Source organism: Malus sylvestris, chromosome 8, assembly GCF_916048215.2.
Source record: "Malus sylvestris chromosome 8, drMalSylv7.2, whole genome shotgun sequence".
Taxonomy (NCBI): Eukaryota; Viridiplantae; Streptophyta; class Magnoliopsida; order Rosales; family Rosaceae; genus Malus; species Malus sylvestris.
The window spans coordinates 5,223,935-5,246,192 of NC_062267.1; the positions used below are offsets into that span (position 1 = coordinate 5,223,935).

General features: G+C 41.7%; 7 protein-coding genes across 7 annotated transcripts; 1 reads left to right on the plus strand and 6 right to left on the minus strand.

The window, feature by feature from the left end:
• The first annotated feature begins 726 nt into the window (after window positions 1–726).
• Window positions 727–5,490, plus strand: LOC126632631 (25S rRNA (cytosine-C(5))-methyltransferase NSUN5-like). The gene is made up of 6 exons (XM_050303080.1): window positions 727–1,895; window positions 1,987–2,113; window positions 2,247–2,384; window positions 2,556–2,617; window positions 3,445–3,532; window positions 5,135–5,490. The coding sequence occupies exons 1-6, from the start codon at window positions 1,872–1,874 to the stop codon at window positions 5,488–5,490; spliced, it is 795 nt and encodes a 264-aa protein (XP_050159037.1). The 5' UTR covers window positions 727–1,871.
• Window positions 5,491–5,540: 50 nt separating this feature from the next.
• On the minus strand, window positions 5,541–6,293 carry LOC126631743 (17.3 kDa class II heat shock protein-like). The gene has a single exon (XM_050301880.1). The coding sequence runs from the start codon at window positions 6,194–6,196 to the stop codon at window positions 5,729–5,731; it is 468 nt and encodes a 155-aa protein (XP_050157837.1). The 5' UTR covers window positions 6,197–6,293; the 3' UTR covers window positions 5,541–5,728.
• On the minus strand, window positions 5,541–18,155 carry LOC126631741 (17.9 kDa class II heat shock protein-like). Its single transcript, XM_050301878.1, has 2 exons — window positions 17,497–18,155; window positions 5,541–5,743 (listed from the first exon to the last, which is right to left on the minus strand). Exons 1-2 carry the CDS (start codon window positions 17,950–17,952, stop codon window positions 5,729–5,731), a joined length of 471 nt encoding a protein of 156 aa, XP_050157835.1. The 5' UTR covers window positions 17,953–18,155; the 3' UTR covers window positions 5,541–5,728.
• On the minus strand, window positions 8,743–9,511 carry LOC126631744 (17.3 kDa class II heat shock protein-like). Its single transcript, XM_050301881.1, has one exon. It carries the CDS (start codon window positions 9,380–9,382, stop codon window positions 8,915–8,917), a length of 468 nt encoding a protein of 155 aa, XP_050157838.1. The 5' UTR covers window positions 9,383–9,511; the 3' UTR covers window positions 8,743–8,914.
• LOC126631739 (uncharacterized) lies at window positions 10,498–21,554 on the minus strand. Its single transcript, XM_050301876.1, has 2 exons — window positions 20,546–21,554; window positions 10,498–10,902 (listed from the first exon to the last, which is right to left on the minus strand). The coding sequence occupies exons 1-2, from the start codon at window positions 21,330–21,332 to the stop codon at window positions 10,721–10,723; spliced, it is 969 nt and encodes a 322-aa protein (XP_050157833.1). The 5' UTR covers window positions 21,333–21,554; the 3' UTR covers window positions 10,498–10,720.
• LOC126631742 (17.3 kDa class II heat shock protein-like) lies at window positions 14,221–14,976 on the minus strand. Its single transcript, XM_050301879.1, has one exon. The coding sequence runs from the start codon at window positions 14,868–14,870 to the stop codon at window positions 14,400–14,402; it is 471 nt and encodes a 156-aa protein (XP_050157836.1). The 5' UTR covers window positions 14,871–14,976; the 3' UTR covers window positions 14,221–14,399.
• Window positions 19,043–19,792, minus strand: LOC126631740 (17.3 kDa class II heat shock protein-like). Its single transcript, XM_050301877.1, has one exon. The coding sequence runs from the start codon at window positions 19,692–19,694 to the stop codon at window positions 19,224–19,226; it is 471 nt and encodes a 156-aa protein (XP_050157834.1). The 5' UTR covers window positions 19,695–19,792; the 3' UTR covers window positions 19,043–19,223.
• Window positions 21,555–22,258: the final 704 nt, after the last annotated feature.

The window sequence follows — 22,258 nt, forward strand, 5'->3', positions numbered from 1 at the left end:
ACAACCTAGGCGGGCTTAGTCGGCGCCTAACCTTTCTTATTTCGTAAATTTCTAGAGATTAATCGTAACAGTGGTTAGCCGTCTAATGCCTAACGGAGCTTAAGCTACACTAGGTGGTTACTGGGCTAAGTTAGACTGAGACTTTGAGAGAACACTTTCTATAACTAACAGAGTAGTTCAAACTTCAAAGGTACATAATTTCCACACAATTCATTCACAAATGCAATCAAATTCATACCTGAGACACCAGAGACAACCTCAGTGGCATTAATATTCCGAAACCGAATGCCGGCTTCATTGGCAATGGCATAAGCCAACGTCGTCTTCCCGCACCCTGGCGGACCCGACAGCAGAATCCCCTAAACAGGCTTGCCTCCGAACCACCGATGCAGTTTCCTATGTTGCAGCATCCTTATTAAAAAAAGTCGTATTGATAATGTATCAATATTATGCCAATAGTCTATTAATACTGTGTTGACAAAAAGAAAGTAACCAGAGAATTCATACTAATCCAGCTTGAGAGGCTATCGGGAGTTTAAGCAGATGTTAAATTAGGGTGAGGTTTACTATTCTAGTCTACAAGTTAAACGAAATCTTGAGTATCGACTGTCCTGTGAGTCTAGACTAATGTGTAGTTGCGGCTATAAGTAATGCATTACCCGTTAAGATAACATGATTCAAGCTTGTTTGTGTATACATGCTTGTTATAGGTAGGTGTAGATGTGAAGGTGCCTAAGGAGCCACCCTAAAATACGCTGTTAAAGGCCTTAGCTATAAGGGGATTAGTTGGTGGTTTTGCCACAGCAAACAATCCTATGAGAGCTAATAAAAATCGCATTTTAGCTTCCGTGTCTACAATAATACTGAATTCGTGGGCTTGTAAAAGAACTAGTAAGCCCAATTTTCCTAGATTTTATTACAAGTTTACCCTTTCTAATCAGCGATGTCGTTTGTGGAAGAGTTGCATATATGCTGTGCTTTCTTGCCGCCCTTTCTGCTCTTACCGTGAGCGATGGCGCGCCTAAAGCACAAAGCGGCCCCGCCGCCTGCAGCCGCCGACAAGTCGGAAAATCGGCGTAGTTTAAACATGGAGAGGTCGGCTTACTTCTTCAGGAGGGAGGCGGCGAACTGTGAATTTTTTATATGAACTGTGAATTTGAATACGTACAGGTGAGTTCATCGGCAGCTGGTGATGCGGAGAAGTATCTCATGCGTCGCCAAGAAGCTCTGCAGTCCGCTCTGGCTGGCCTTTTGTGAAGAAATAAGTGAAGAAAGTTGAAGACTTGATAACTCTTCATGAAATTCCTGGTGTGTGATTTTACAGTGTTATTAGTTTCATCCTGTTGTTCCAGCTCTTCAGTTTTATACTATTAGCGTGGAAGTTGTGGAAACAAGGTACTTTGCTTTGCAACATTCAGTTCATAAAATCCAAGGGAAATTTAAACTGTTAGGATGTGGATCGGTGTTGCCCTTTTGGACACTAATTTCTGGTTGCAGATAGTTCAATACCTCGTTATGTTCGAGTAAATACTCCGCCTTACTTGAATTAGAGAAGCAATTTAACGTATTTTCTCGGACTTTATCATTAAAGTTTTTGTTAGAATTATGTTCAAATGCCCAACTAGGATGTTTCCTGTCAATTGTTGGTAACCTAATAACAAGTGATTGTGTTGTAGAGACCAAAATTCGAACATTGAACTGTATGTTTTGTGATGTGTCCGCCTTCTGCAGTTCCTTCATCTTGTTACTAAGACGCTTTTTTTTTTTTTTTTTTTCCTTTTGGATTTCTTCAATAGGTTCAAAAGGATGACTTGGTACCTGATTTGTTGGTTCTTCCACCGGGTAGTGATCTTCGTGATCATCCTCTAATAATGGATGGAAGTATTGTTATGCAAGTAAGAATTATCATGATATTTGCTATTAGTACTTGTAAAATTTCAACCAACCTTGATGTTGCCTTATGACAACGATGGCTTTGTCATGTAGAAAAATTGTCTAAACCGTGAAGGATCCATTTATCTTTTATTTGTGATTTATGGTTTTATCATTTGTTTAACGGGGAAAGGCAAGCTCTATGGTGGCCGCAGCCCTCGCTCCAAAACCAGGATGGGAGGTCGGTAAAGTTTGTACATCGTTAGTAATTTTGCACTTTGGTTGCTGTTATTATTCTGCATAATGTATTGAAGTTTCGATTTTGAGATTGTACAACAGTTTACGCCACCTTTAAAATCCGATTTCCTTTGAAGGTTCTTTATGCGAGCTTGGCTCCTGGAAACAAAACTGTACACCCTTCAGCTCTAATGAGAGGAAAAAGGGAAATGTCATAGCATGTGAGCTGAATGAAGAAAGGGTCCGACGTTTAAAAGAGACGATCGGACTTTCTGGTACTTCTAGTATCCTTCTTCCTTAGTCTTTTTGTTTACTTTCTGTCTATTCTCTTTTTCCTTGTTGAAAATAGTGGAACTACGGCAATCTAACGAGGACTGCCGGTCTCTGAATATTTGCTGTCGTAGCGTTAACAAATTGATAACCCATTTGACTTCACCTGGACTTAGATATTAAGGTTGTGGATGGAGTTTTCTTAGACTTAAACCCTGAAGATCCTCAATATTCCAAGGTTAGACGACCTGACTTCCGGACCGTTGTTACCTTTCTCCTCTTGGTTGCAGACTTGCGTTTTACAATGCTTCAAATATGTTCCTTTCATGCTTACAACGAAAATCTGTTGTGTTTGGCTCATATACTTATGAGTTGGCAATAATTTTGATAGTGTAACTTTCTGAATGCTACAAGGAAATGGCAGCAGCCATTTGTGACTTTGTGTTTGGCTTTCGGTTGTGGCATGGAAATCTTGTTTCAAGAGAAGACATGGTGACTGCCACAATCAAAGTTCGAAGCAAGCAAGTCTTGACTTTGTGCTTGCTTGCAACTGTGCATGTTTTATTTTCTATGCATTAAATGGCAAATGGAGAAAAAGTTGTACTCTATAGGCTGGTATAGAAAAGGGTGTTGAATATGCCATGTGAACTTAACATTTTCTTGGTCTTGGTTGTTGGCATAATTGTTGGTGCATGACTATAAGTGAAGGAAATAGTTATGCATTGTGTGAGCATCCGGAGGAGAACACAAAGGAGAGAAAATAGAAAGTGAGAGTGAGAAACTTTTGAGGTAGAATGAGGCTCTTGGGAAAATTCTGTGAGTGTACAAGGGATTGGGGTTTGGGTTATGTCGATTTAACTCAAGTGTATCTTATACTAGTTATTCTCATAGTGAAGAGCAATATCTCTCTGGGGACGTAGGCAGGATTTTACCGAACCTCGTAATTCTCTCGGTGCCTTTATTTCTTGTATTTTAAACTGTTCAACTGTGGCTAGTGACGTTGTAACCTGAACCTCGTTTCCGCACTGACGAATGGGCCAAAGCATAACAAAATCAACGTTGCAGGTCCGTGCCATTCTTTTAGAGCATTCCTGCTCTGCATCTGGGACTGCTTCTGCAAGATTAGATCATTTGCTCCCATCTTCTGCTCCAGGTACCCTTTGGGTAGCTTCTTATAATTGCTGATAATGCAAGGAAGTTTATTTAGAACGCTACTTGTATTGGGGAAGTCAGTCAACTGCGTTCCAAGAACATTAAAGTCCTTTGTTTGTGCAGAATTGCGGATTTGATTGGAAATCTTTGTTTTGTTGAAATACGGTGCCAATTTTGCCAGCACGGAGAGACTTAACAAGCTCGCCACCAAAATCGTAGCCAAAACTGATCATTTCCATCCAGTAGTTGCTCAGTTACAGACAAGGTATAAAATATCGATGATATCGGAAATATCGGTAGTCCAAAAACACGGAAATATCGATGGAAATATCGGGATATTATCGATATCGATAAAAATTGAATAAAAACCACGGAAATTGTAAGAAAAACTTGGAAATTTTTATTGAAACTTTACAGGATGTTTATCTAGTCAATTATCTATTAGTTTATCACAAAAAATTGGAGGGAAATGCATTGCATGATGGATTTAACTGATTTAAGTTGATTATATAGCGAGCTGACAAACAATGTGAGTGTAGAAAATATGTAGTAATTAATTAAAGAAGTTTAAACACACCATAATCATTTATATATAAAGCAAATTTTCAAAGTATAATTCTGCATGTATCGTATTGTTGTGTATATGTATGACACGCATGTATACAAAGAGACAAAGCAAGATCAAACAAACAAAACATCACTAAACTAACAACGACTTGGTACTTTGAATTTAGAGAAGTTGTTTGGGCTTGTAAAGTTTGACTAACAAAGCAAGCCCACCTGCTGCACACGCATGCCACACACATGCACAACCCTAGCTGTGGTTTGGATATGAATTCACATGGGATGCTCTGCATCCTTCTGCCTCAAGCCCAGAGCCGAGCCAACGGCTGTTTGCTTTTTTTTTATTGTTTTGTAGAAACCAAAACTATACAGCCTTTTAGAAAAAGGAGAAAGGCTCTCTACCTCTCATCAAACCATCATTTCAAACCATACCGTGAAGAAGTCCCCATAACAAGTCCCCATGTCTATTGCTCATTCAAACCTTCAACCACTCTGTCTCTCTCTAAAATAATAGAGAGGTTCTCAGCCTTCTCTCTTTGTAATCTCCGAAAATGCTCTTATCTTTCCAACCTCAAGCCCAGTGCCCTTTATCACACCCCGCCGTGACCTCCACCACAGTGGCGCACACTTCAGCGAGCACCATCACCACCTGTGGACCGTTCCTCCTCCCTTTCTCACCTCCCGGCGAGCACCATCAGGCAAGGGGAGGCACAGATCTTGATGGGTCTGAGAGTCTGAGCGTGGATCGCTCATTTTGATGGGTCTAAGCATCTGAACGTGGATTGCAGAGAAAGGCGCAGATCTTGGCAGCTGCGACAAATGAGCCTCAGCTGCAGTTGCGACGCCGACGACGGAGCCTTGGCGATATTATCGCGATATTATGACGATAATTAAGTGTATTAGTGTAAAAATATCCCCCTCTCAAAAAAACGATATTTCATACATTGGTTACAGATGTCTATATTGCTTGCTTTGTTCAGCTTGGCTAATAATCTGATTTGTATCAATGATATAAATTGAGGTGCACCGCTTTTGCCAGTTCCGGAAGTGGAGAGTTTTGTTCACAGCACATGCTCTGTCAACCAAGTCAAAAACGAAGATGTCATTAAATCTGTGCTACCACTTGCTGCATCCCATGGTTTCCAACTAGAAACTGCCTTCCCGAAATGGCACCGCCATAGTCTCCCCAGTGTCGAGGGCGGTAAGTGGCATCCTCAAATATTGACAAAACGTGACAAAAATGTTGAGACATTGGTATCCCAATCACTAGTGTTTTCTTGCCTTGCAGCTGAATGCATGGTTCGGACCGATCCCAAGGAGGACAAAGAAGGCTTCTTCATTGCTCTGGTGACCAATCAGAGGCACCTAACGGAACCGATGGAACCGGCATTTTGAAGCCAATTTTATGAAAACTTCAACAAAAATGAAAAGTAAAAAATTGAAAAAGGAAGTAATACATAATATGCTTCATTGATCTGAAAAACCAACAAGCTTATAATACCACAACACAAACATAACAAACACATCCAGAAAACACCAACGAAGCCCCAAAATCTACACACAACCCCTTATGTTATTAATCCCTGCACGATAATTCTCAGAACCCAAATCACATAAACAGCATTCGAAAGTTTCAACCAATCTTGACCTCGATTGTCTTCGGCTTCTTAGGCTCCGGCGGCGGCAGCTTCTGCACCGTGACAGTCAAAACCCCATCCTGGCAAACAGCAGAAATCGCATCCACGTTCGCGTTCTCCGGCAACACAAACTTCCTCATGAACTTGCCGACCCTCCGCTCCATCCTCACGTACTTAGCCCCTTCCTTCTCCTCCTCCCGCTTCCTCTCGCCGCTGATCAGAAGCACATTGTCGTCCTCCACCTGGACCTTGATGTCCCCGGACTTCAGTCCCGGCATGTCCACCACGAACACGTAGGAGTTCAGGTACTCCTTGACGTCTGCCGGCGTGGAGGCCATGGCCTTGGCGTCACGGACGTAGGTCCGGGTGGGGGCGTTGGACTTCTCGGCGTCGTCGGCGGCGTCGATGATGTGCTGAAGTGTGGAGAAGAGTGGGGCATCCAAACCCTGGATTCTGATATCCATTCTTCCCTTCTTGGTGGGTGGAATTTTCGCTTTTCGGTTTCGATTTGAAGGCTTTCGTGAATTTTCGAGTGGGAATCTGGTCGCTGTTACGGAGGGGAGTGGTGGTTATGGGCATTTATAGGAGAAGGAGTTGAAGGAGGACGGGGGTTAGCGGGGAGGGAAAAGGAATGTTCTGGAGAAACGTGAAAGGAAGGGAGGAGGTTCCAGTAGGTTCCATTTCTTCTTTGAGAGTCTAGAACATTCTGGAAACGTTTACGAGGGGCAGAGCCTCTTTAGCCATTTGTGAGATATTTTGTTGAGAAAGAGCCAAAAAGCTAAAATAGATAACAGCACTAAATTAAAAGATAATCCCAAGAATGCAAAAGAGAAAAATGTGAAGAAGATAATCGGGAAGAGGATCCTCTGAGCTTAGGATGGGGATTCTCTTAACTAGCCTATTTAGGCAGTTCAAATCTAATACAACGGTTTTAAATGGGGGGATTCTCTAAAAGTTATAATTGCAACCGTTGGTTTCAATTTGAATGGCCCAGATGGGCTGGTTAGGTGGATCTCCATCCTGAGCTCAAAAGAGGATCATCTTCCAGATAATTGTGCACCTAATTTTGTTATGTGAAGAAACAAACGAAAATTAATTCGATAAATCGACGGCTAGAGGTATTCTTCCTTTTTGGTTTAATAATCTATGGTACTTTTTAAATTCAAACTACATAAATAAATGTTTTTTTTTTTTGGTTGAACATAGATAATGAGTTAAATGACGAGTTTGGTAAACATCCCATAAATAATATAACAATGGTCAATCTACTAGGGTGAACACTCCATAAATAATGTAACAATGGTCAATCTAATGATGTTTTTGGTGAAAAATCGAGAATATAATAAATATGAGCCACCAAAATACAAGTAAATTCCTAGTAGCACCATTATTTAAATTATTATAATAATTTTGAATCTTCTCATTTTTAATTAATAATAATATTAAAAAAAAGTAAACTCTAAAATAAGGTTATCGATTGGCACACAAATAAGTTATTAAAAAGGCTGGTTTATATTTAAATTGGAAGATTACAATATAAATCTGAAGTCAAGACGGCACCCACCTTCCTTTCCTTCTTATTCCTTTTATATGAAAGACCAAAATGAAAAACAAAAACAAAGTATACGAATTTACAGCAGACACAGAAAACCAAATAACACGATGCATATATACTTCGTGTACATATATATACCGCCACCGCTACTCAATAGTATCCTCACTGACACTGATCATGCACAGCCATCAGAGCAAGCCGACGTATGCCTGCTTGTCAAGCCCTTCAACTTTGCCCTTCATGCCCACTGACACCACGTTCCCCACTGCCTTGTCCACCTTGCCCACTGCCTTGCCAACCACGTTCCTCTTGGCCACCTTCTTCCCAGCCTTGACCACCTTTGTCTCCCTGGCCACCGCCTTCCCTACCACATTCCTCTTGGGCACTTTCTTCGGATTATTTCAACGACATAAATTGATGCATACTACTTTTGCCAGTTCCGGAAGTGGAGAGAGCTGTTTACAGCACATGTTCTGTCAACCAATGATGGATCCAGGAACTAATATTAAAGGGATCAATAAAAATAGCGCGCGTAGCGCGCAAATTTTTTTTTTACCAGAAATAGCATGCATATCACTATTTCATCGAGTCTTGATAGGCCTGAGATTATTTAAAAATGCATACTGCATACCTATAATACCTCATTTGCGATGATAACTAATATGTTCCAAAACTGCTCCTATATAAATGTTTAATAAAGAAACACACTTATCTTGAACATACTAATAATGTTTGATATCATTGCATCCCATTAATATGTTTGTCCAAGAATGATGATACTTTGTTATTCATTGAGATCACCATTTCATTCACTTTACTTCCAAACATTTTATCAAATAGTTAGAGGGCATAGATGAAGCTAACTTTACACTGAAATTCGAAGCATTAGCATCCAAAGTATACATAAACGTTCACCGAAGTTTGAAGGATGAGCTGACCCCCTGCCCCTCAATGCATCTGCCACTGCTGTCAACCAAGTCGGAAACGAAGATGTCATTAAATCTGTGCCACCACTTGCGGCATCCAATGGTTTCCAAGTAGAAACTCCCTTCCCGGAATGGCACCGCCCTGGTGTCCCCAGTGTCGAGGGCGGTAAGTGGCATCCTTAAATCTTGACAAAATGTGACAAAAATGTTGAGATATTGGTATCTCAACATTGCTCTGTTTTCTAGGTCCGGCGACGAATCAGAGGCGTCTAACGGAACCGGCATAGGCTCAAACAGAACCTCGAAGAGGCTGAGAAATTACGCAGTGCCTCATCCCAATCTGTTTAATTGCTGACACACGGAACAACGTATATGGCGTAATTCCAAACACACTCATATTACGAACTCTGTTTGATTACGTTCGTAAAATGCTCGGTTATTCGACTTATTTATTCCGTTGATTCGCGTTTTTGAAGCCAATTTTATGAAAACATCAACAAAAATGGAAATAAAAAATTGAAACAGGAAGTAACACATACTATGCTTCATTGATCTGAAAAACCAACAAGCTTATAATACCACAACACAAACATAACAAACACTTCCAGAAAACACCAACGAAGCCCTAAAATCCACACACAAACCCTTATGTTATAATCCCTGCACGATTTATTCTCAGAACCCAAATCACAGAAACACTTTCAACCAATCTTGACCTCGATTGTCTTGGGCTTCTTCGGCTCCGGCGGCGGCAGCTTCTGCACCGTGACAGTCAAAACCCCATCCTGGCAAACAGCAGAAATCGCATCCACGTTCGCGTTCTCCGGCAACACAAACTTCCTCATGAACTTGCCGACCCTCCGCTCCATCCTCACGTACTTAGCCCCTTCCTTCTCCTCCTCCCGCTTCCTCTCGCCGCTGATCAGAAGCACATTGTCGTTCTCCACCTGGACCTTGATGTCCCCGGACTTCAGTCCCGGCATGTCCACCACGAACACGTAGGAGTTCGGGTACTCCTTGACGTCTGCCGGCGTGGAGGCCATGGCCTTGGCGTCACGGACGTAGGTCCGGGTGGGGGCGTTGGACTTCTCGGCGTCGTCGGCCGCGTCCATGATGTGCTGAAGTGTGGAGAAGAGTGGGGCATCCAAACCCTGGATTCTGATATCCATTCTTCCCTTCTTGGTGGGTGGAATTTTCGCTTTTCGGTTTCGATTTGAAGGCTTTTGTGAATTTTCGAGTGGGAATCTGGTCGCTGTTACGGAGGGGAGTGGTGGTTATGGGCATTTATAGGAGGAGGAGTTGAGGGAAGACGGGGGTTAACGGGGGTTAGCGGGGAGGGAAAAAGGAATGTTCTGGAGAAAAGTGGAAGGGAGGGAGGAGGTTCCAGTAGGTTCCATTTCTTCTGTGAGAGTCTAGAACATTCTGGAAACGTTTACCAGGGGCAGGGCCTCTTTAGCCATTTATGAGATATTTTGTTGAGAAAGAGCCAAAAAGCAAAAATAGATAACAGTACTAAATTAAAAGATAATCCCAAAAAAGCAAAAGAGAAAAATGTGAAGAAGATAATCGGGAAGAGGATTCTCTTCTGAGTTCAGGATGCGGATTTTTCTGATCAGCCTATTTAGGCAGTTCAAATTTAATCAAACGGCTTCAAACAGAGAGATTCTCTAAAAGTTATAATAATTGCAACCGTTAGATTCAATTTGAACGACCCAGATAGGATGGTCAGGAGGATTCCCATCCTGAGCTCAGAAGATGATCATCTTCCAGATAATCGTGCACCTATTTTTGTTATGTGAAGAAACAAATGAAAATTAATTCGATAAATCAACGGCTAGAGGTATTCTTCCTTTTTGGTTCAATAATCAATGATACTTTTTAAATTCAAATTACATAGATAAATGTTTTTTTTTTGGTTGAATATAGATAACGAGTTAAATGTCGAGTTTGGTAAACATTCCATAAATAATATAACAATGGTTAATCTACTAGGGTGAACACTCCACAAATAATGTAACAATGGTCAATCTAATTGTGTTTTTGGTGACAAATCGAGAATATAATAAATATGAGCCACCAAAAGACAAGTAAATTCCTAGTAGCACCATTCTTTAAATTATTATAATAATTTCATCTTCTCTCTTTTAATTAATAATAATATTAAAAAAAAAGTAAACTCTAAAAATAAGGTTATCTATTGGCACACAAATAAGTTATTAAAAAGGCTGGTTTTATATCCAAATTGGAAGATTACAATATATATATGAAGTTAAGACGGCACCCACCTTCCTTTCCTTCTTATTCTTTTTATATGAAAGACCAAAATGAAAAACAGAAACAAAGCATACGAATTTACAGCAGACACAGAAAACCAAATATCAAGATGCATATATACTTCATCTACATATATATACCACCACCGCCACTGCCACTCAGTAGTATCCTCACGTACATTGATCATGCACTGCCATCAAAGCAAGCCGACCTCTGCCTGCTTGTCAAGCCCTTCAACTTTGCCCTTTATACCCACCAGCACCATGTTCCCCACCGCATTGTCCACCTTGCCTGCCAGGTTCTCCACCTTGCCCACCGCCTTGCCAACCACATTCCTCTTGGTCACCTTCTTCCCAACCTTGACCACCTTTGCCTCCTTGGCCACCGCCTTCCCTACCACGTTCCTCTTGGCCACCTTCTTCGAATTATTTCAGAGATAAAAATTGATGCATACCGCTTTTGCCAGTTCCGGAAGTGGAGAGAGTTGTTTACAACACATGCTTTGTCAACCAGTGGCAGATCTAGGAAATAATATTAGAGGATTAATAAGAATAGTGTGCATAGCGTGTAAATGGTTTTTACCAAAAATAGCATGCATATCATCATTTCATCGAATCTTGGTAAGCCTGAAATCATTTGGAAAAACATACTGCAAACCTATTAATGCCTCATTTACGAGAGTAACTAACATGTTCCAAAGCTGCTTCTATATGAATGCTTAACAAAGAAACAAACTTATCTTGAACATACTAACAATGTTTGATATCATTGCATCTCATTAATATGTTTGTCCAAGAATGATGATGCTTTGTTATTCATTGAGATCACCATTTCATTCACTCTTCATTCAGACATTTTATCAAACAATTGGAGGACATGGATGAAACCAACTCTAATCTTCAAAAGAGCAGCATCAAGGTATCCATGGATATTCACTAAAGCTCGGAAGATCAGCACTCAAGGTATCCATAGACGTTCACCGAAGTTCTGAGGGTTAGCTGTGTTGTGTTTGGCTAATACATTTGTGAGTAATTATGAGTCATGTGTTGACAACAATTGAAGACATGGTGACTACCACAAGCAAAGTTGTACTTTATAGACTATGTATAGACTTTGGTGCATGCTAGGTAATAATTATGTCATGTGAACTTAAGACCTTTTGGTCTTGGTTGTTGGCATAGTTGCTAGTGTATGCCTATAACTAGATGCAATATTTGTGCATTTAGTAATGCTTAGAAAGTGGGAAGGTAAGCATCGTAGAAGCATCCAAGGGAGAGCATCCGGCTCTCCCATGGGAAAGGTTGAACATGGATTGAGAGAAAATCAAGAGAGCTAGAGTGAAAGGTCTCTGGTGAAAGAACTCTTGGGGTAGAGTGAGGCTCTTGGGAAAATTCTATAAGTGGGTGTGCAAGGGATTCGGGATTGGGTTATGTTGATTTAACTCATGTGTACTTGTACTGTTATTCTCGTAGTGAAGAGCAATATCTCTCCAGGGACATAGGCATGATTTTTGCCGAACCTCGTAAATTTCTCTGTGTCTTTATTTCTTATATTTTATTCTGTTCAACTGAGTGTGATTTGGTGAGGTTGTAATCTGAATCTCGTTTCCGCACTAACGAATGGGCCAAGGCACAACAATTGGTAACAGAGCATCGTTGGGCGCTTAGTTCGTTAGAGGTCCAGATTTGTTGTTCACCATGGAATTTTCAATTGAGCAGTTTAAAATGAGAGGTGGTTTACTCTTGGTAAAGGAGAGTAATGGAAGCCTGAAGAAATGGAAGCCGTGTTCAAGGATGCTTGGATCAACTGCGAAAGTTGATGTTGAGGAAAAAGACAAAAGCCCTCTTACTTCTTACCTCACTTCCAAATTCGTATGAAAATCTTGTGACAACCTTACTGCATCGAAAAGATACAGTAAGTTTGGAGCAGGTGCATGCTTCTTTGGTGTCTTATGATACACAAAAGAAGAAGACTATTGTTGATGGTGGGCACGAGACTGCTTTAGCTGTTCAAGGTTGGAATCGTGGAAGAAAATTGGGAGGAGGATTTGAGGGAGACAGTAGTTTCAAATCGAGTTCCAAAGGCAAGGGTCTACAATGCTACGATTGCAAAGAATTCGGGCATAAAAAGGAAAATTGTCCTTTGAGAAAAAGAAATGATGATCTTGGTCCGGGTTGTAGCAAGTTTGTGGCATAAGGCTTCGAGTATGCCTTCTAGGTACTCGAAGCTACACTTCTCTTGGTGATGTTTAGTCTCAAGTGTTGCATGGGTTTTGCAGCAGGTGGAGCTATGAGATTCACAGGTGATGAGATGGTCTTGAGATAGGAGGAAGTGTGGGAATTTTGTCTAGCTCGATGGGTTGTTGCTGGAAATGGGCATGCTGACGAGTTTCCAGGTTGCAGACAATGAAGAGGAGGAAAACCTGTTGGAGGAGACGATGGTGTATCGAGATCCTGTTTGAAGCTAAATGGTGAATTTTTAGCTTGCAGCAGCTACACATGCATTGGCAGTGACTGAATCAGAACAGGACCAACGAGGTTGATTCAGGGTGTGTATGCTAATACATAAGGCCAATGAGCTTTGGTGGTGGGTGTAAGGATTTTTGCATGGTGTATTCGCCAAGGTGGAGATTGTTGTGCTTGGCTCATACATTTGTGAGTAATTATGAGTCATGTGTTGACAACAATTGAAGACATAGTGACTACCACAAGCAAAGTTGTACTTTATAGACTAGGTATAGACTTTGGTACATGCTAGGTAGGCTAGGTAATAATTATGTCATGTGAACTTAAGACTTTTTGGTCTTGGTTGTTGGCATAGTTGCTAGTGTATGCTTATAACTAGATGCACTATTTGTGCATTTAGTAATGTGTAGCAAGTGGGAAGGTAAGCATTATAGAAGCATCCAAGGGAAAGCATCCGACTCTCCCATGGGAAAGGTTGAACGGGTTGAGAGAAAATCAAGAGAGTTAGAGTGAAAGGTCTCTGGTGAAAAAACTCTTGGGGTAGAGTGAGGCTCTTGGGAAAATTCTATGAGTGGGTGTGCAAGGGATTCGGGATTGGGTTAAGTTGATTTAACTCATGTGTACTTGTACTGTTATTCTCATAGTGAAAAACAATATCTCTCCGGGGATGTAGGTATGATTTTTGCCGAACCTCGTAAATTTCTCTGTGTCTTTATTTCTTGTATTTTATTCTGTTCAACTAAATATGATTTGATGAGGTTGTAATCTGAATCTCGTTTCCGCACTAACGAACAGGCTAAGGCACAACAAGTTGACCCCCTACCCTCAATGCATCCGCCACTACTGTCAACCAAGTCGGAAACGAAGATGTCATTAAATCTGTGCCACCACTCAACTAGAAACTCCCTTCCCGGAATGGCACCGCCGTGGTGTCCCCAGTGTCAGTGGCATGCCTAAATCTTGACAAAAATGTTGAGATATTGGTATCTCAACATTGCTCTGTTTTCTAGGTCCGGCGACCAATCAGAGGCGCGTAACGGAACCGGCATAGGCTTGAACAGAACCTCAAAGAGGCTGAGAAATTATGCAGTACCTCATCTCAATCTGTTTAAAATGCTGACACACGGAACAAAGTATATGGTGTAATTACAAACACACTCATATTACGAACTCTGTTTGATTACGTTCGTAAAATGCTCGGTTATTCGAGTTATTTGTTCCGTTGATTCGCGTTTTTTAAGCCAATTTTATGATAACATAAACAAAAATGGAAATAAAACACATAATATGCTTCATTGATCTGAAAAACCAACAAGCTTATAATACCACAACACAAACATAACAAACACAGCCATAAAACACCAACGAAGCCCTAAAATCCACACGCAAACCCTTATGTTATAATCCCTGCACGAGTTTTCTCAGAACCCAAATCACAGAAACAGTTTCAACCAATCTTGACCTCGATTGTCTTCGGCTTCTTCGGCTCCGGCGGCGGCAGCTTCTGCACTGTGACAGTCAAAACCCCATCCTGGCAAACAGCAGAAATCGCATCCACGTTCGCATTCTCCGGCAACACAAACTTCCTCATGAACTTGCCGACCCTCCGCTCCATCCTCACGTACTTAGCCCCTTCCTTCTCCTCCTCCCGCTTCCTCTCGCCGCTGATCAGAAGCACATTGTCGTCCTCCACCTGGGCCTTGATGTCCCCGGACTTCAGTCCCGGCATGTCCACCACGAACACGTAGGAGGTCGGGTACTCCTTGACGTCTGCCGGCGTGGAGACCATGGCCTTGGCGTCGCGGAAGTAGGTCCGGGTGGGGGCGTTGTAGGATTTCTCGGCGTCGTCGGCGGCGTCGATGATGTGCTGAAGTGTGGAGAAGAGCGGGGCATCCAAACCCTGGATTCTGACATCCATTCTTCCCTTCTTGGTGAGTGGAATTTTCGCTTTTCGGTTTCGATTCGAAGGCTTTTGTGAGTTTTCGAGTGGGAATCTGGTCGCTGTTACGGAGGGGAGTAGTGGTTATGGGTGTTTATAGGAGGAGTTGAGGGAGGACGGGGGTTAGCGGGGAGGGAAAAGGAATGTTCTGGAGAAACGTGGAAGGAAGGGAGGAGGTTCCAGTAGGTTCCATTTCTTCTGTGAGCGTCTAGAACATTCTGGAAGCGTTTACCAGGGGCAGGGCCTCTTTAGCCATTTATGAGATATTTTGTTGAGAATGAGCCAAAAAGCTAAAATAGATAACGGTACTAAATTAAAAGATAATCCCAAAAAAAAAAGCAAAGGAGAAAAATGTAAAGAAGATAATCACCTAATTTTGTTTTGTGAAGAAACAAAAAGAAAATTAATTCGATAAATCGACGGCTAGAGGTATTTTCTTTTTTTGGTTCAATAATTTATGGTATTTTTCAAATTTAAATTACATAGATAACGAGTTAAACGACGAGTTTGGTGAACATTCCATAAATAATATAACAATAGTCAATCTACTGGGGTGAACACTTCATAGATAATGTAACAATGGTCAATCCAATGGTATTCTTGAGACGAAACGATAATATATTAAATATGAGTCATCAAAAGACAAGTAAATTCTTAGTAACACCATTTTTTAAAGGGAGTTTTAACGAAAAGCCCACGGTACTGTTCACTTTAACGAAAAACCACATTTTTACACTAAAAAGTCAAACCTGGTACTATTCACTTTACCCTTTATTTTGTCCTTATCATTAAAACTCAAAATTTTCAAGCCCTTTTCATTAGTTTTCCTTTTTTTAAATTATTATAATACTTTTGAATCTTCTCTTTTTAAAATAATAATAATATTTAAAAAAAGTAAACTCTAAAATAAGGTTATTGATTGGCACGCAAATAAGTTATTAAAAAGGCTGGTTTTATATCCAAATTGGAAGATTACAATATAACTGAAGTCAAGATGGCACCCACCTTCCTTTCCCTTTTATTCTTTTTATATAAAAGACCAAAATGAAAAACAGAAACAAAGCATACGAATTTACAGCAGACACAGAAAACCAAATAACACGATGCATATATACTTCATCTACATATATATACCGCCACCGCTACTCAGTAGTATCCTCACGTACACTGATCATGCACTACCATCCGAGCAAGCCGACCTCTGCCTGCTTGTCAAGCCTTTCATCTTTGCCCTTCATACCCACACGCACCACATTCCCCACCACCCTGTCCACCTTGCCTGCCAGGTTCCCCACCTTGCCCACCGCCTTGCCAACCACATTCCTTTTGGCCATCTTCTTCCCAGCCTTGACTACTTTTGCCTCCCTGGCCACTGCCTTCCCTACCACGTTCCTCTTGGCCACCTTCTTCGGATTATACTCGGATTATTTCAACGATATAAATTGATGCATACTGTTTTTGTCAGTTCCGGAAGTGGAGAGAGCTGTTTATAGCAGATGTTCTGTCAACTAGTGGTGGATCCAGAAAATAATATTAGGGGGTCAGTAAGAATAACACGCAAATTTTTTTTACCAGAAATAGCATGCATATCGTCATTTCATCGAGTTTTGATAGTCTGAGATCATTTAGAAATGTATATTGAATACCTATTAATGCGTCATTTACGAGAATAACTAATATGTTCTAAGACTGCTCCCATATGAATGCTTAACAAAGAAACACACTAAAAATGTTTGATATCATTGCATCCCATTAATATGTTTGTCCAAAACTAATGATGCTTTGTTATTCACTGACATCATCATTTTATTCACTCTTCTTTTAAACATTTTATCAAACAGTTAGAGAGCATGAATGAAGCCAACTTTAATCTTGGGTGTATCTTCACCGAAATTCGAGAGGCCGCGCGCCCCTCAATGCCCCCCCCCCGGGGCGCCCCTCAATGCATCGGCCACTGCTGTCAACCAAGTCGGAAACGAAGATGTCATTAAATCTGTGCCACCACTTGCTGCATCCAATGGTTTCCACCTAGAAACTCCCTTCCCGGAATGGCACCGCCCTGGTGTCCCCAGTGTCGAGGGCGGTAAGTGGCATCCTTAAATCTTGACAAAATGTGACAAAAATGTTGAGATATTGGTATCTCAACATTGCTCTGTTTTCTAGGTCCGGCGACGAATCAGAGGCGCCTAACGGAACCGGCATAGGCTCAAGGCTGAGAAATTTCGCAGTGCCTCATCCCAATCTGTTTAAAATGCTGACACACGGAACAACGTATATGGTGTAATTCCAAACACAATCATATTACGAACTCTGTTTGATTACGTTCGTAAAATGCTCGGTTATTCGAGTTATTTGTTCCGTTGATTCGCGTTTTTGAAGCCAATTTTAGAAAACATAAACAAAAATTGAAATAGGAAGTAACACATACTATGCTTCATTGATCTGAAAAACCAACAAGCTTATAATACCACAACACAAACATAACAAACACTTCCAGAAAACACCAACGAAGCCCTAAAATCCACACACAAACCCTTATGTTATAATCCCTGCACGATTTATTCTCAGAACCCAAATCACAGAAACACTTTCAACCAATCTTGACCTCGATTGTCTTCGGCTTCTTCGGCTCCGGCGGCGGCAGCTTCTGCACTGTGACAGTCAAAACCCCATCCTGGCAAACAGCAGAAATCGCATCCACGTTCGCGTTCTCCGGCAACACAAACTTCCTCATGAACTTGCCGACCCTCCGCTCCATCCTCACGTACTTAGCCCCTTCCTTCTCCTCCTCCCGCTTCCTCTCGCCGCTGATCAGAAGCACATTGTCGTCCTCCACCTGGACCTTGATGTCCCCGGACTTCAGTCCCGGCATGTCCACCTCGAACACGTAGGAGGTCGGGTACTCCTTGATGTCTGCCGGCGTGGAGGCCATGGCCTTGGCGTCACGGACGTAGGTCCGCGTGGGGGCGTTGAAGGACTTCTCGGCGTCGTCGGCCGCGTCCATGATGTGCTGAAGTGTGGAAAAGAGCTGGGCTTCCAAACCGGGATTTCTGATGTCCATTCTTCGCTTCTTGGTGGGTGGAATTTTCGCTTTTCGGTTTCGATTTGAAGGCTTTCGTAAATTTTCAGTGGGAATCTGGTCGCTATGGAGGGGAGTGGTGGTTATGGGTATTTATAGGAGGAGGATTTGATGGAGGACGTGGGTTAGCGAGGAGGGACAAAGGAATGTTCTGGAGAAACGTGGAAGGAAGGGAGGAGGTTCCAGTAGGTTTCATTAATTTTCTTCTGTGAGCGTCTAGAACATTATGGAAGCGTTTACTAGAGGCGGCCTCTTTAGCCATTTACGAGATATTTTGTTGAGAAAGAGCCAAAAAGTTAAAATAGATAACAGTACTAAATTAAAAGATAATCCCAAATAAAAAACAGAAATATATGAAGACGATAAAAAACAAACGAAAATTAAACTCGGCACCTGTGGTTATGGTGTTTCAAATTCAAATTAAACAAGAACAAAATAGTCACTCTAATGGTACTCTCTGTGACAAATCATCGAAATATAATAAAAACAAGCCAACTAAAGACAAGTAAACTCTAAAATGCAGGTGATCCAATATTCTAGTATTTAATTTGAAAACACCTTTAAATCAATGCAATAATTTCGAATTTATTCCTCCTTTTAATAATATTTAAAGAAAAAAAGTAAACTCTAAAATAGGTTGTCCATTAACAAGATATTTATTTAAAAAAAAGAAGATATTATTATATGTAGTTATCCTCCCAATGAGCTATAATTCAAATTCTTCTTAGCAAAAATCCAAACCTAAGATCTCTCGTTACAAATGAATTCGTCTTAACAAAAATCAAAATATAAAACCCCTCGTTACAAGTGAAGATGACAGAACGGAACCCGCATAGGCTCAAACAGAACAACGTAATTAGGCAGTACCTCATCTCAATCTGTTTAAAATGCTTACACACGGAACAACGTGTATGGCGTAATTCCAAACACACTCATATTACTAACTCTGTTTGATTATCGTAAAATGCTCGGTTATTTGAGTTATTTGTTCCGCTGATTCGCGTTTTTGAAGCCGATTTGATGAAAACATCAACAAAAAATGGAAAGTAAAAACAGAGATTGAAATAGGAAGTAACACATAATATGCTTCATTGATCTGAAAAACCAACAAGCTTATAATACCACAACACAAACACAACAAACACATCCAGAAAACCCCAACGAAGCCCTGAAATCCACACACAAACCCTTATGTTATAATCCCCGCACGATTATTCTCAGAACCCAAATCACAGAAACAGCACTCAAAAGTTTCAACCAATCTTGACCTCGATTGTCTTCGGCTTCTTCGGCTCCGGCGGCGGCAGCTTCTGCACTGTGACAGTCAAAACCCCATCCTGGCAAACAGCAGAAATCGCATCCACGTTCGCATTCTCCGGCAACACAAACTTCCTCATGAACTTGCCGACCCTCCGCTCCATCCTCACGTACTTAGCCCCTTCCTTCTCCTCCTCCCGCTTCCTCTCGCCGCTGATCAGAAGCACATTGTCGTCCTCCACCTGGACCTTGATGTCCCCGGACTTCAGTCCCGGCATGTCCACCACGAACACGTAGGAGGTCGGGTACTCCTTGACGTCTGCCGGCGTGGAGGCCATGGCCTTGGCGTCGCGGACGTAGGTCCGCGTGGGGGCGTTGAAGGACTTCTCGGCGTCGTCGGCGGCGTCGATGATGTGCTGAAGTGTGGAGAAGAGCGGGGCTTCCAAACCGGGGATTCTGAGGTCCATTCTTCGCTTCTTGGTGGGTGGAATTTTCGCTCTTTGGTTTCGATTCGAAGGCTTTAGTGAATTTTCGAGTGGAAATCTGGTCACTGTTACGGAGGATGGTGGTGGTTCTGGGTATTTATAGGAGGAGTTGATGACGTGGGTTAGCAGGAAGGGAAGGAAGGTTCTGGAGACACGTGGAGGGAAGGGAGGAGGTTCCAGTAGGTTCCATTTTGTTCTTCGGTGAGCGTCTAGAACATTTTGGAAGGTTTTACCAGAGGCGGGGCCACTTTAGTCATTTGCCAAATTTTTTGTTGGGTAAGACGAGGACGGAAAAGCTAAAATAAAAAACAGTACTAAATTAAAAGATATGAGCAGATAAAAATAAGTGATTTTGATATCCTAATAAATAAGATGATGAATTTTAACTATGCGTATCAGTTGAAAAATATTAAACTCTAAATTGGCACACAAAAAACAAGTTATTAAGGAGACCAGTTTAATATTGTAATTAATTTCACATAATGGTTCTTTACATTTCCAAAAAGGAAGAGCACAATATATTAACCTTAATATATCAAAGACAACACCAACCTTCCTTTCCTTCTTATTCTTTTTTTTTTTTTTATGAAAGACCAAATTAAAAGAAAAACATAACCAAAGTATAAGAAATTACAGCAGACACATAAAACCAAATAACACAATGCTTATATGCTTTATGCACATATATACGTACTGCCACCGCTATTCAATAGTAGCCTCATGTAAACAGATCATGCACTGCCATTAGAGCAAGCGGACCTCCGCTTACTTGTCACGCCCTTCAACTTGCCCTTCATACCCACCGGCACCACGCTCCCCACCGCTCTGCCCACCTTGCCTGCCATGTTCCCCACCTTGCTCACCGCCTTGCCTACCACGTTCCTCTTGGCCACCTTCTTCCCAGCCTTGACCACCTTTGCCTCCCTGGCCACCGCCTTGGTCACCTTGCCCACGGCCTTGCCTACCACGTTCCACTTGGCCACCTTCTTCCCAACCTTGACCACCTTCGCCTCCCTGGCCACCATCTTGCTTGACATGTTCCCAACCTTGGCCACCGCCCTGCTTGCCACGTTCCTCTTCGCCACCTTCTTCCCAGCGCTGACCACCTTTGCCTCCCTGGCCGCCGCCTTGGTTGCTGCTTATCTGGATCTGAATAGTCTTGGGCTTCTTCTGCTCTGGCGGCGGCTTCTTCGCAACTGTCACAGTCAGCACCCCATCCTGACACTCGGCCGAAATCCTCTCAATATCGGCGTTGTCCGGCAGCACAAACTTCTTGAGATACTTCCCGAGCCTCCTCTCCATCCTCAAGTACTTGATCCCCTGATCCCTCTCCTTCTCTTTCTTCCTCTCCCCGCTCACCACCAGCACGTTGTCCTCCTCAATCTTCACATTAATCATATCCGGCCTCAGCCCTGGAACATCCACCACGAAAACGTAGGCATCTTTAGTCTCCTTCACATCTGCGGGTGTGGCGGCCATGGCCTTCGCCTCCCGGACGTACCGGCGAGAGGGGGCCTGGTAGCTTTGTTGGTTCTGCTCGTCGGAGATGTCGAGCAGGTCGTGCAGGGTCTCCAGCAAGTTGGGATCGAAACCCAAGTTCCTCAGGCTCATCACTTCCATACCCACGACAATGAAAACGATGATATAGTATTCTGTAAATAAATTTGGTGCGTTTTTGTTAGGGTTTCGGAGAGGTTATATAGAGAGGGAAAATGCGAAGCGGTGGTGTTTGTGATTATATCGATAGGGTTTGTCCCGATGCCCCTGCTACGTGGGGTTGAGATGGAGGTTTGGGTGGTCTACGTGGCATGCCTAGATGGCTAGTACAAAATTACAAATGCATGGGGAGAAGATGTGGCAAGCCTACTCCTCTCACGTGGAGATCTATTTTTCTTCATGGAAATCCAAAGTTGAGAGATATATCTGAGTTCCAAAGCTATATAGTTTCAGCTTCTGGCATGTTCTGCGTCATGGGATGTTCTACAGACTACAGTACTCTACCACGGCCCTCAAAAAAAAAATATAAACGTGTGCAGCTCAAAAATTTTCACTTTTTTCATTAAGAAAATTAGTCGAGCACTTTACTTGTTAATGAAAAAAATTCCATCACAGTTTTTATTTATTGAGGAATTCAAGCAAAACTTAGGAAATTTGGCCACTGCTATCTCATATGTTCCATAAATTAAAGAACTGGTCGTTATTTCCAAAAGAACAATGACCATAATTAAGGATGCTATCTAATCGTTTATGGCTCATTTGAAAATGTTTTTCCAAAAGAACAATGACCATAATTAAGGATGCTATCTAATCGTTTATGACTCATTTGAAAATGTTTTTAAAATTATTGAAAGTGTTAGAGAATAGTTTTGAATTTTAAAAGCATTTAAAAAGCTTTCTATAGAAAAGACCACATGTATTAAGGATGCTATATAATAATTTAAGGCTCGTTTAGAAATATTTTTAAAATAATATAAATGCTTAAAAAAAAGATTCCAAAAGCAATTAAAGTGTTTCCCACATGATTCACTTGCATTTTAAATACTTTT

Bases quoted from the DNA above. Each gene is read 5' to 3' on its own strand.
- LOC126632631 (XM_050303080.1), top strand. From the start codon at position 1,872: ATGGATGGAAGTATTGTTATGCAA. The intron at 2,385-2,555 runs GTACTTCTAGTA...ACCTGGACTTAG, and splicing joins AGAGACGATCGGACTTTCTG to ATATTAAGGTTGTGGATGGA. The intron at 2,618-3,444 runs GTTAGACGACCT...TCAACGTTGCAG, and splicing joins AAGATCCTCAATATTCCAAG to GTCCGTGCCATTCTTTTAGA.
- LOC126631743 (XM_050301880.1), bottom strand. From the start codon at position 6,196: ATGGATATCAGAATCCAGGGTTTGGATGCCCCACTCTTCTCCACACTT.
- LOC126631744 (XM_050301881.1), bottom strand. From the start codon at position 9,382: ATGGATATCAGAATCCAGGGTTTGGATGCCCCACTCTTCTCCACACTT.
- LOC126631742 (XM_050301879.1), bottom strand. From the start codon at position 14,870: ATGGATGTCAGAATCCAGGGTTTGGATGCCCCGCTCTTCTCCACACTT.
- LOC126631741 (XM_050301878.1), bottom strand. From the start codon at position 17,952: ATGGACATCAGAAATCCCGGTTTGGAAGCCCAGCTCTTTTCCACACTT.
- LOC126631740 (XM_050301877.1), bottom strand. From the start codon at position 19,694: ATGGACCTCAGAATCCCCGGTTTGGAAGCCCCGCTCTTCTCCACACTT.
- LOC126631739 (XM_050301876.1), bottom strand. From the start codon at position 21,332: ATGGAAGTGATGAGCCTGAGGAACTTGGGTTTCGATCCCAACTTGCTG. The intron at 10,903-20,545 runs GTGGGCAGAGCG...AATTCGAAGAAG, and splicing joins TGGGGAACATGGCAGGCAAG to GTGGCCAAGAGGAACGTGGT.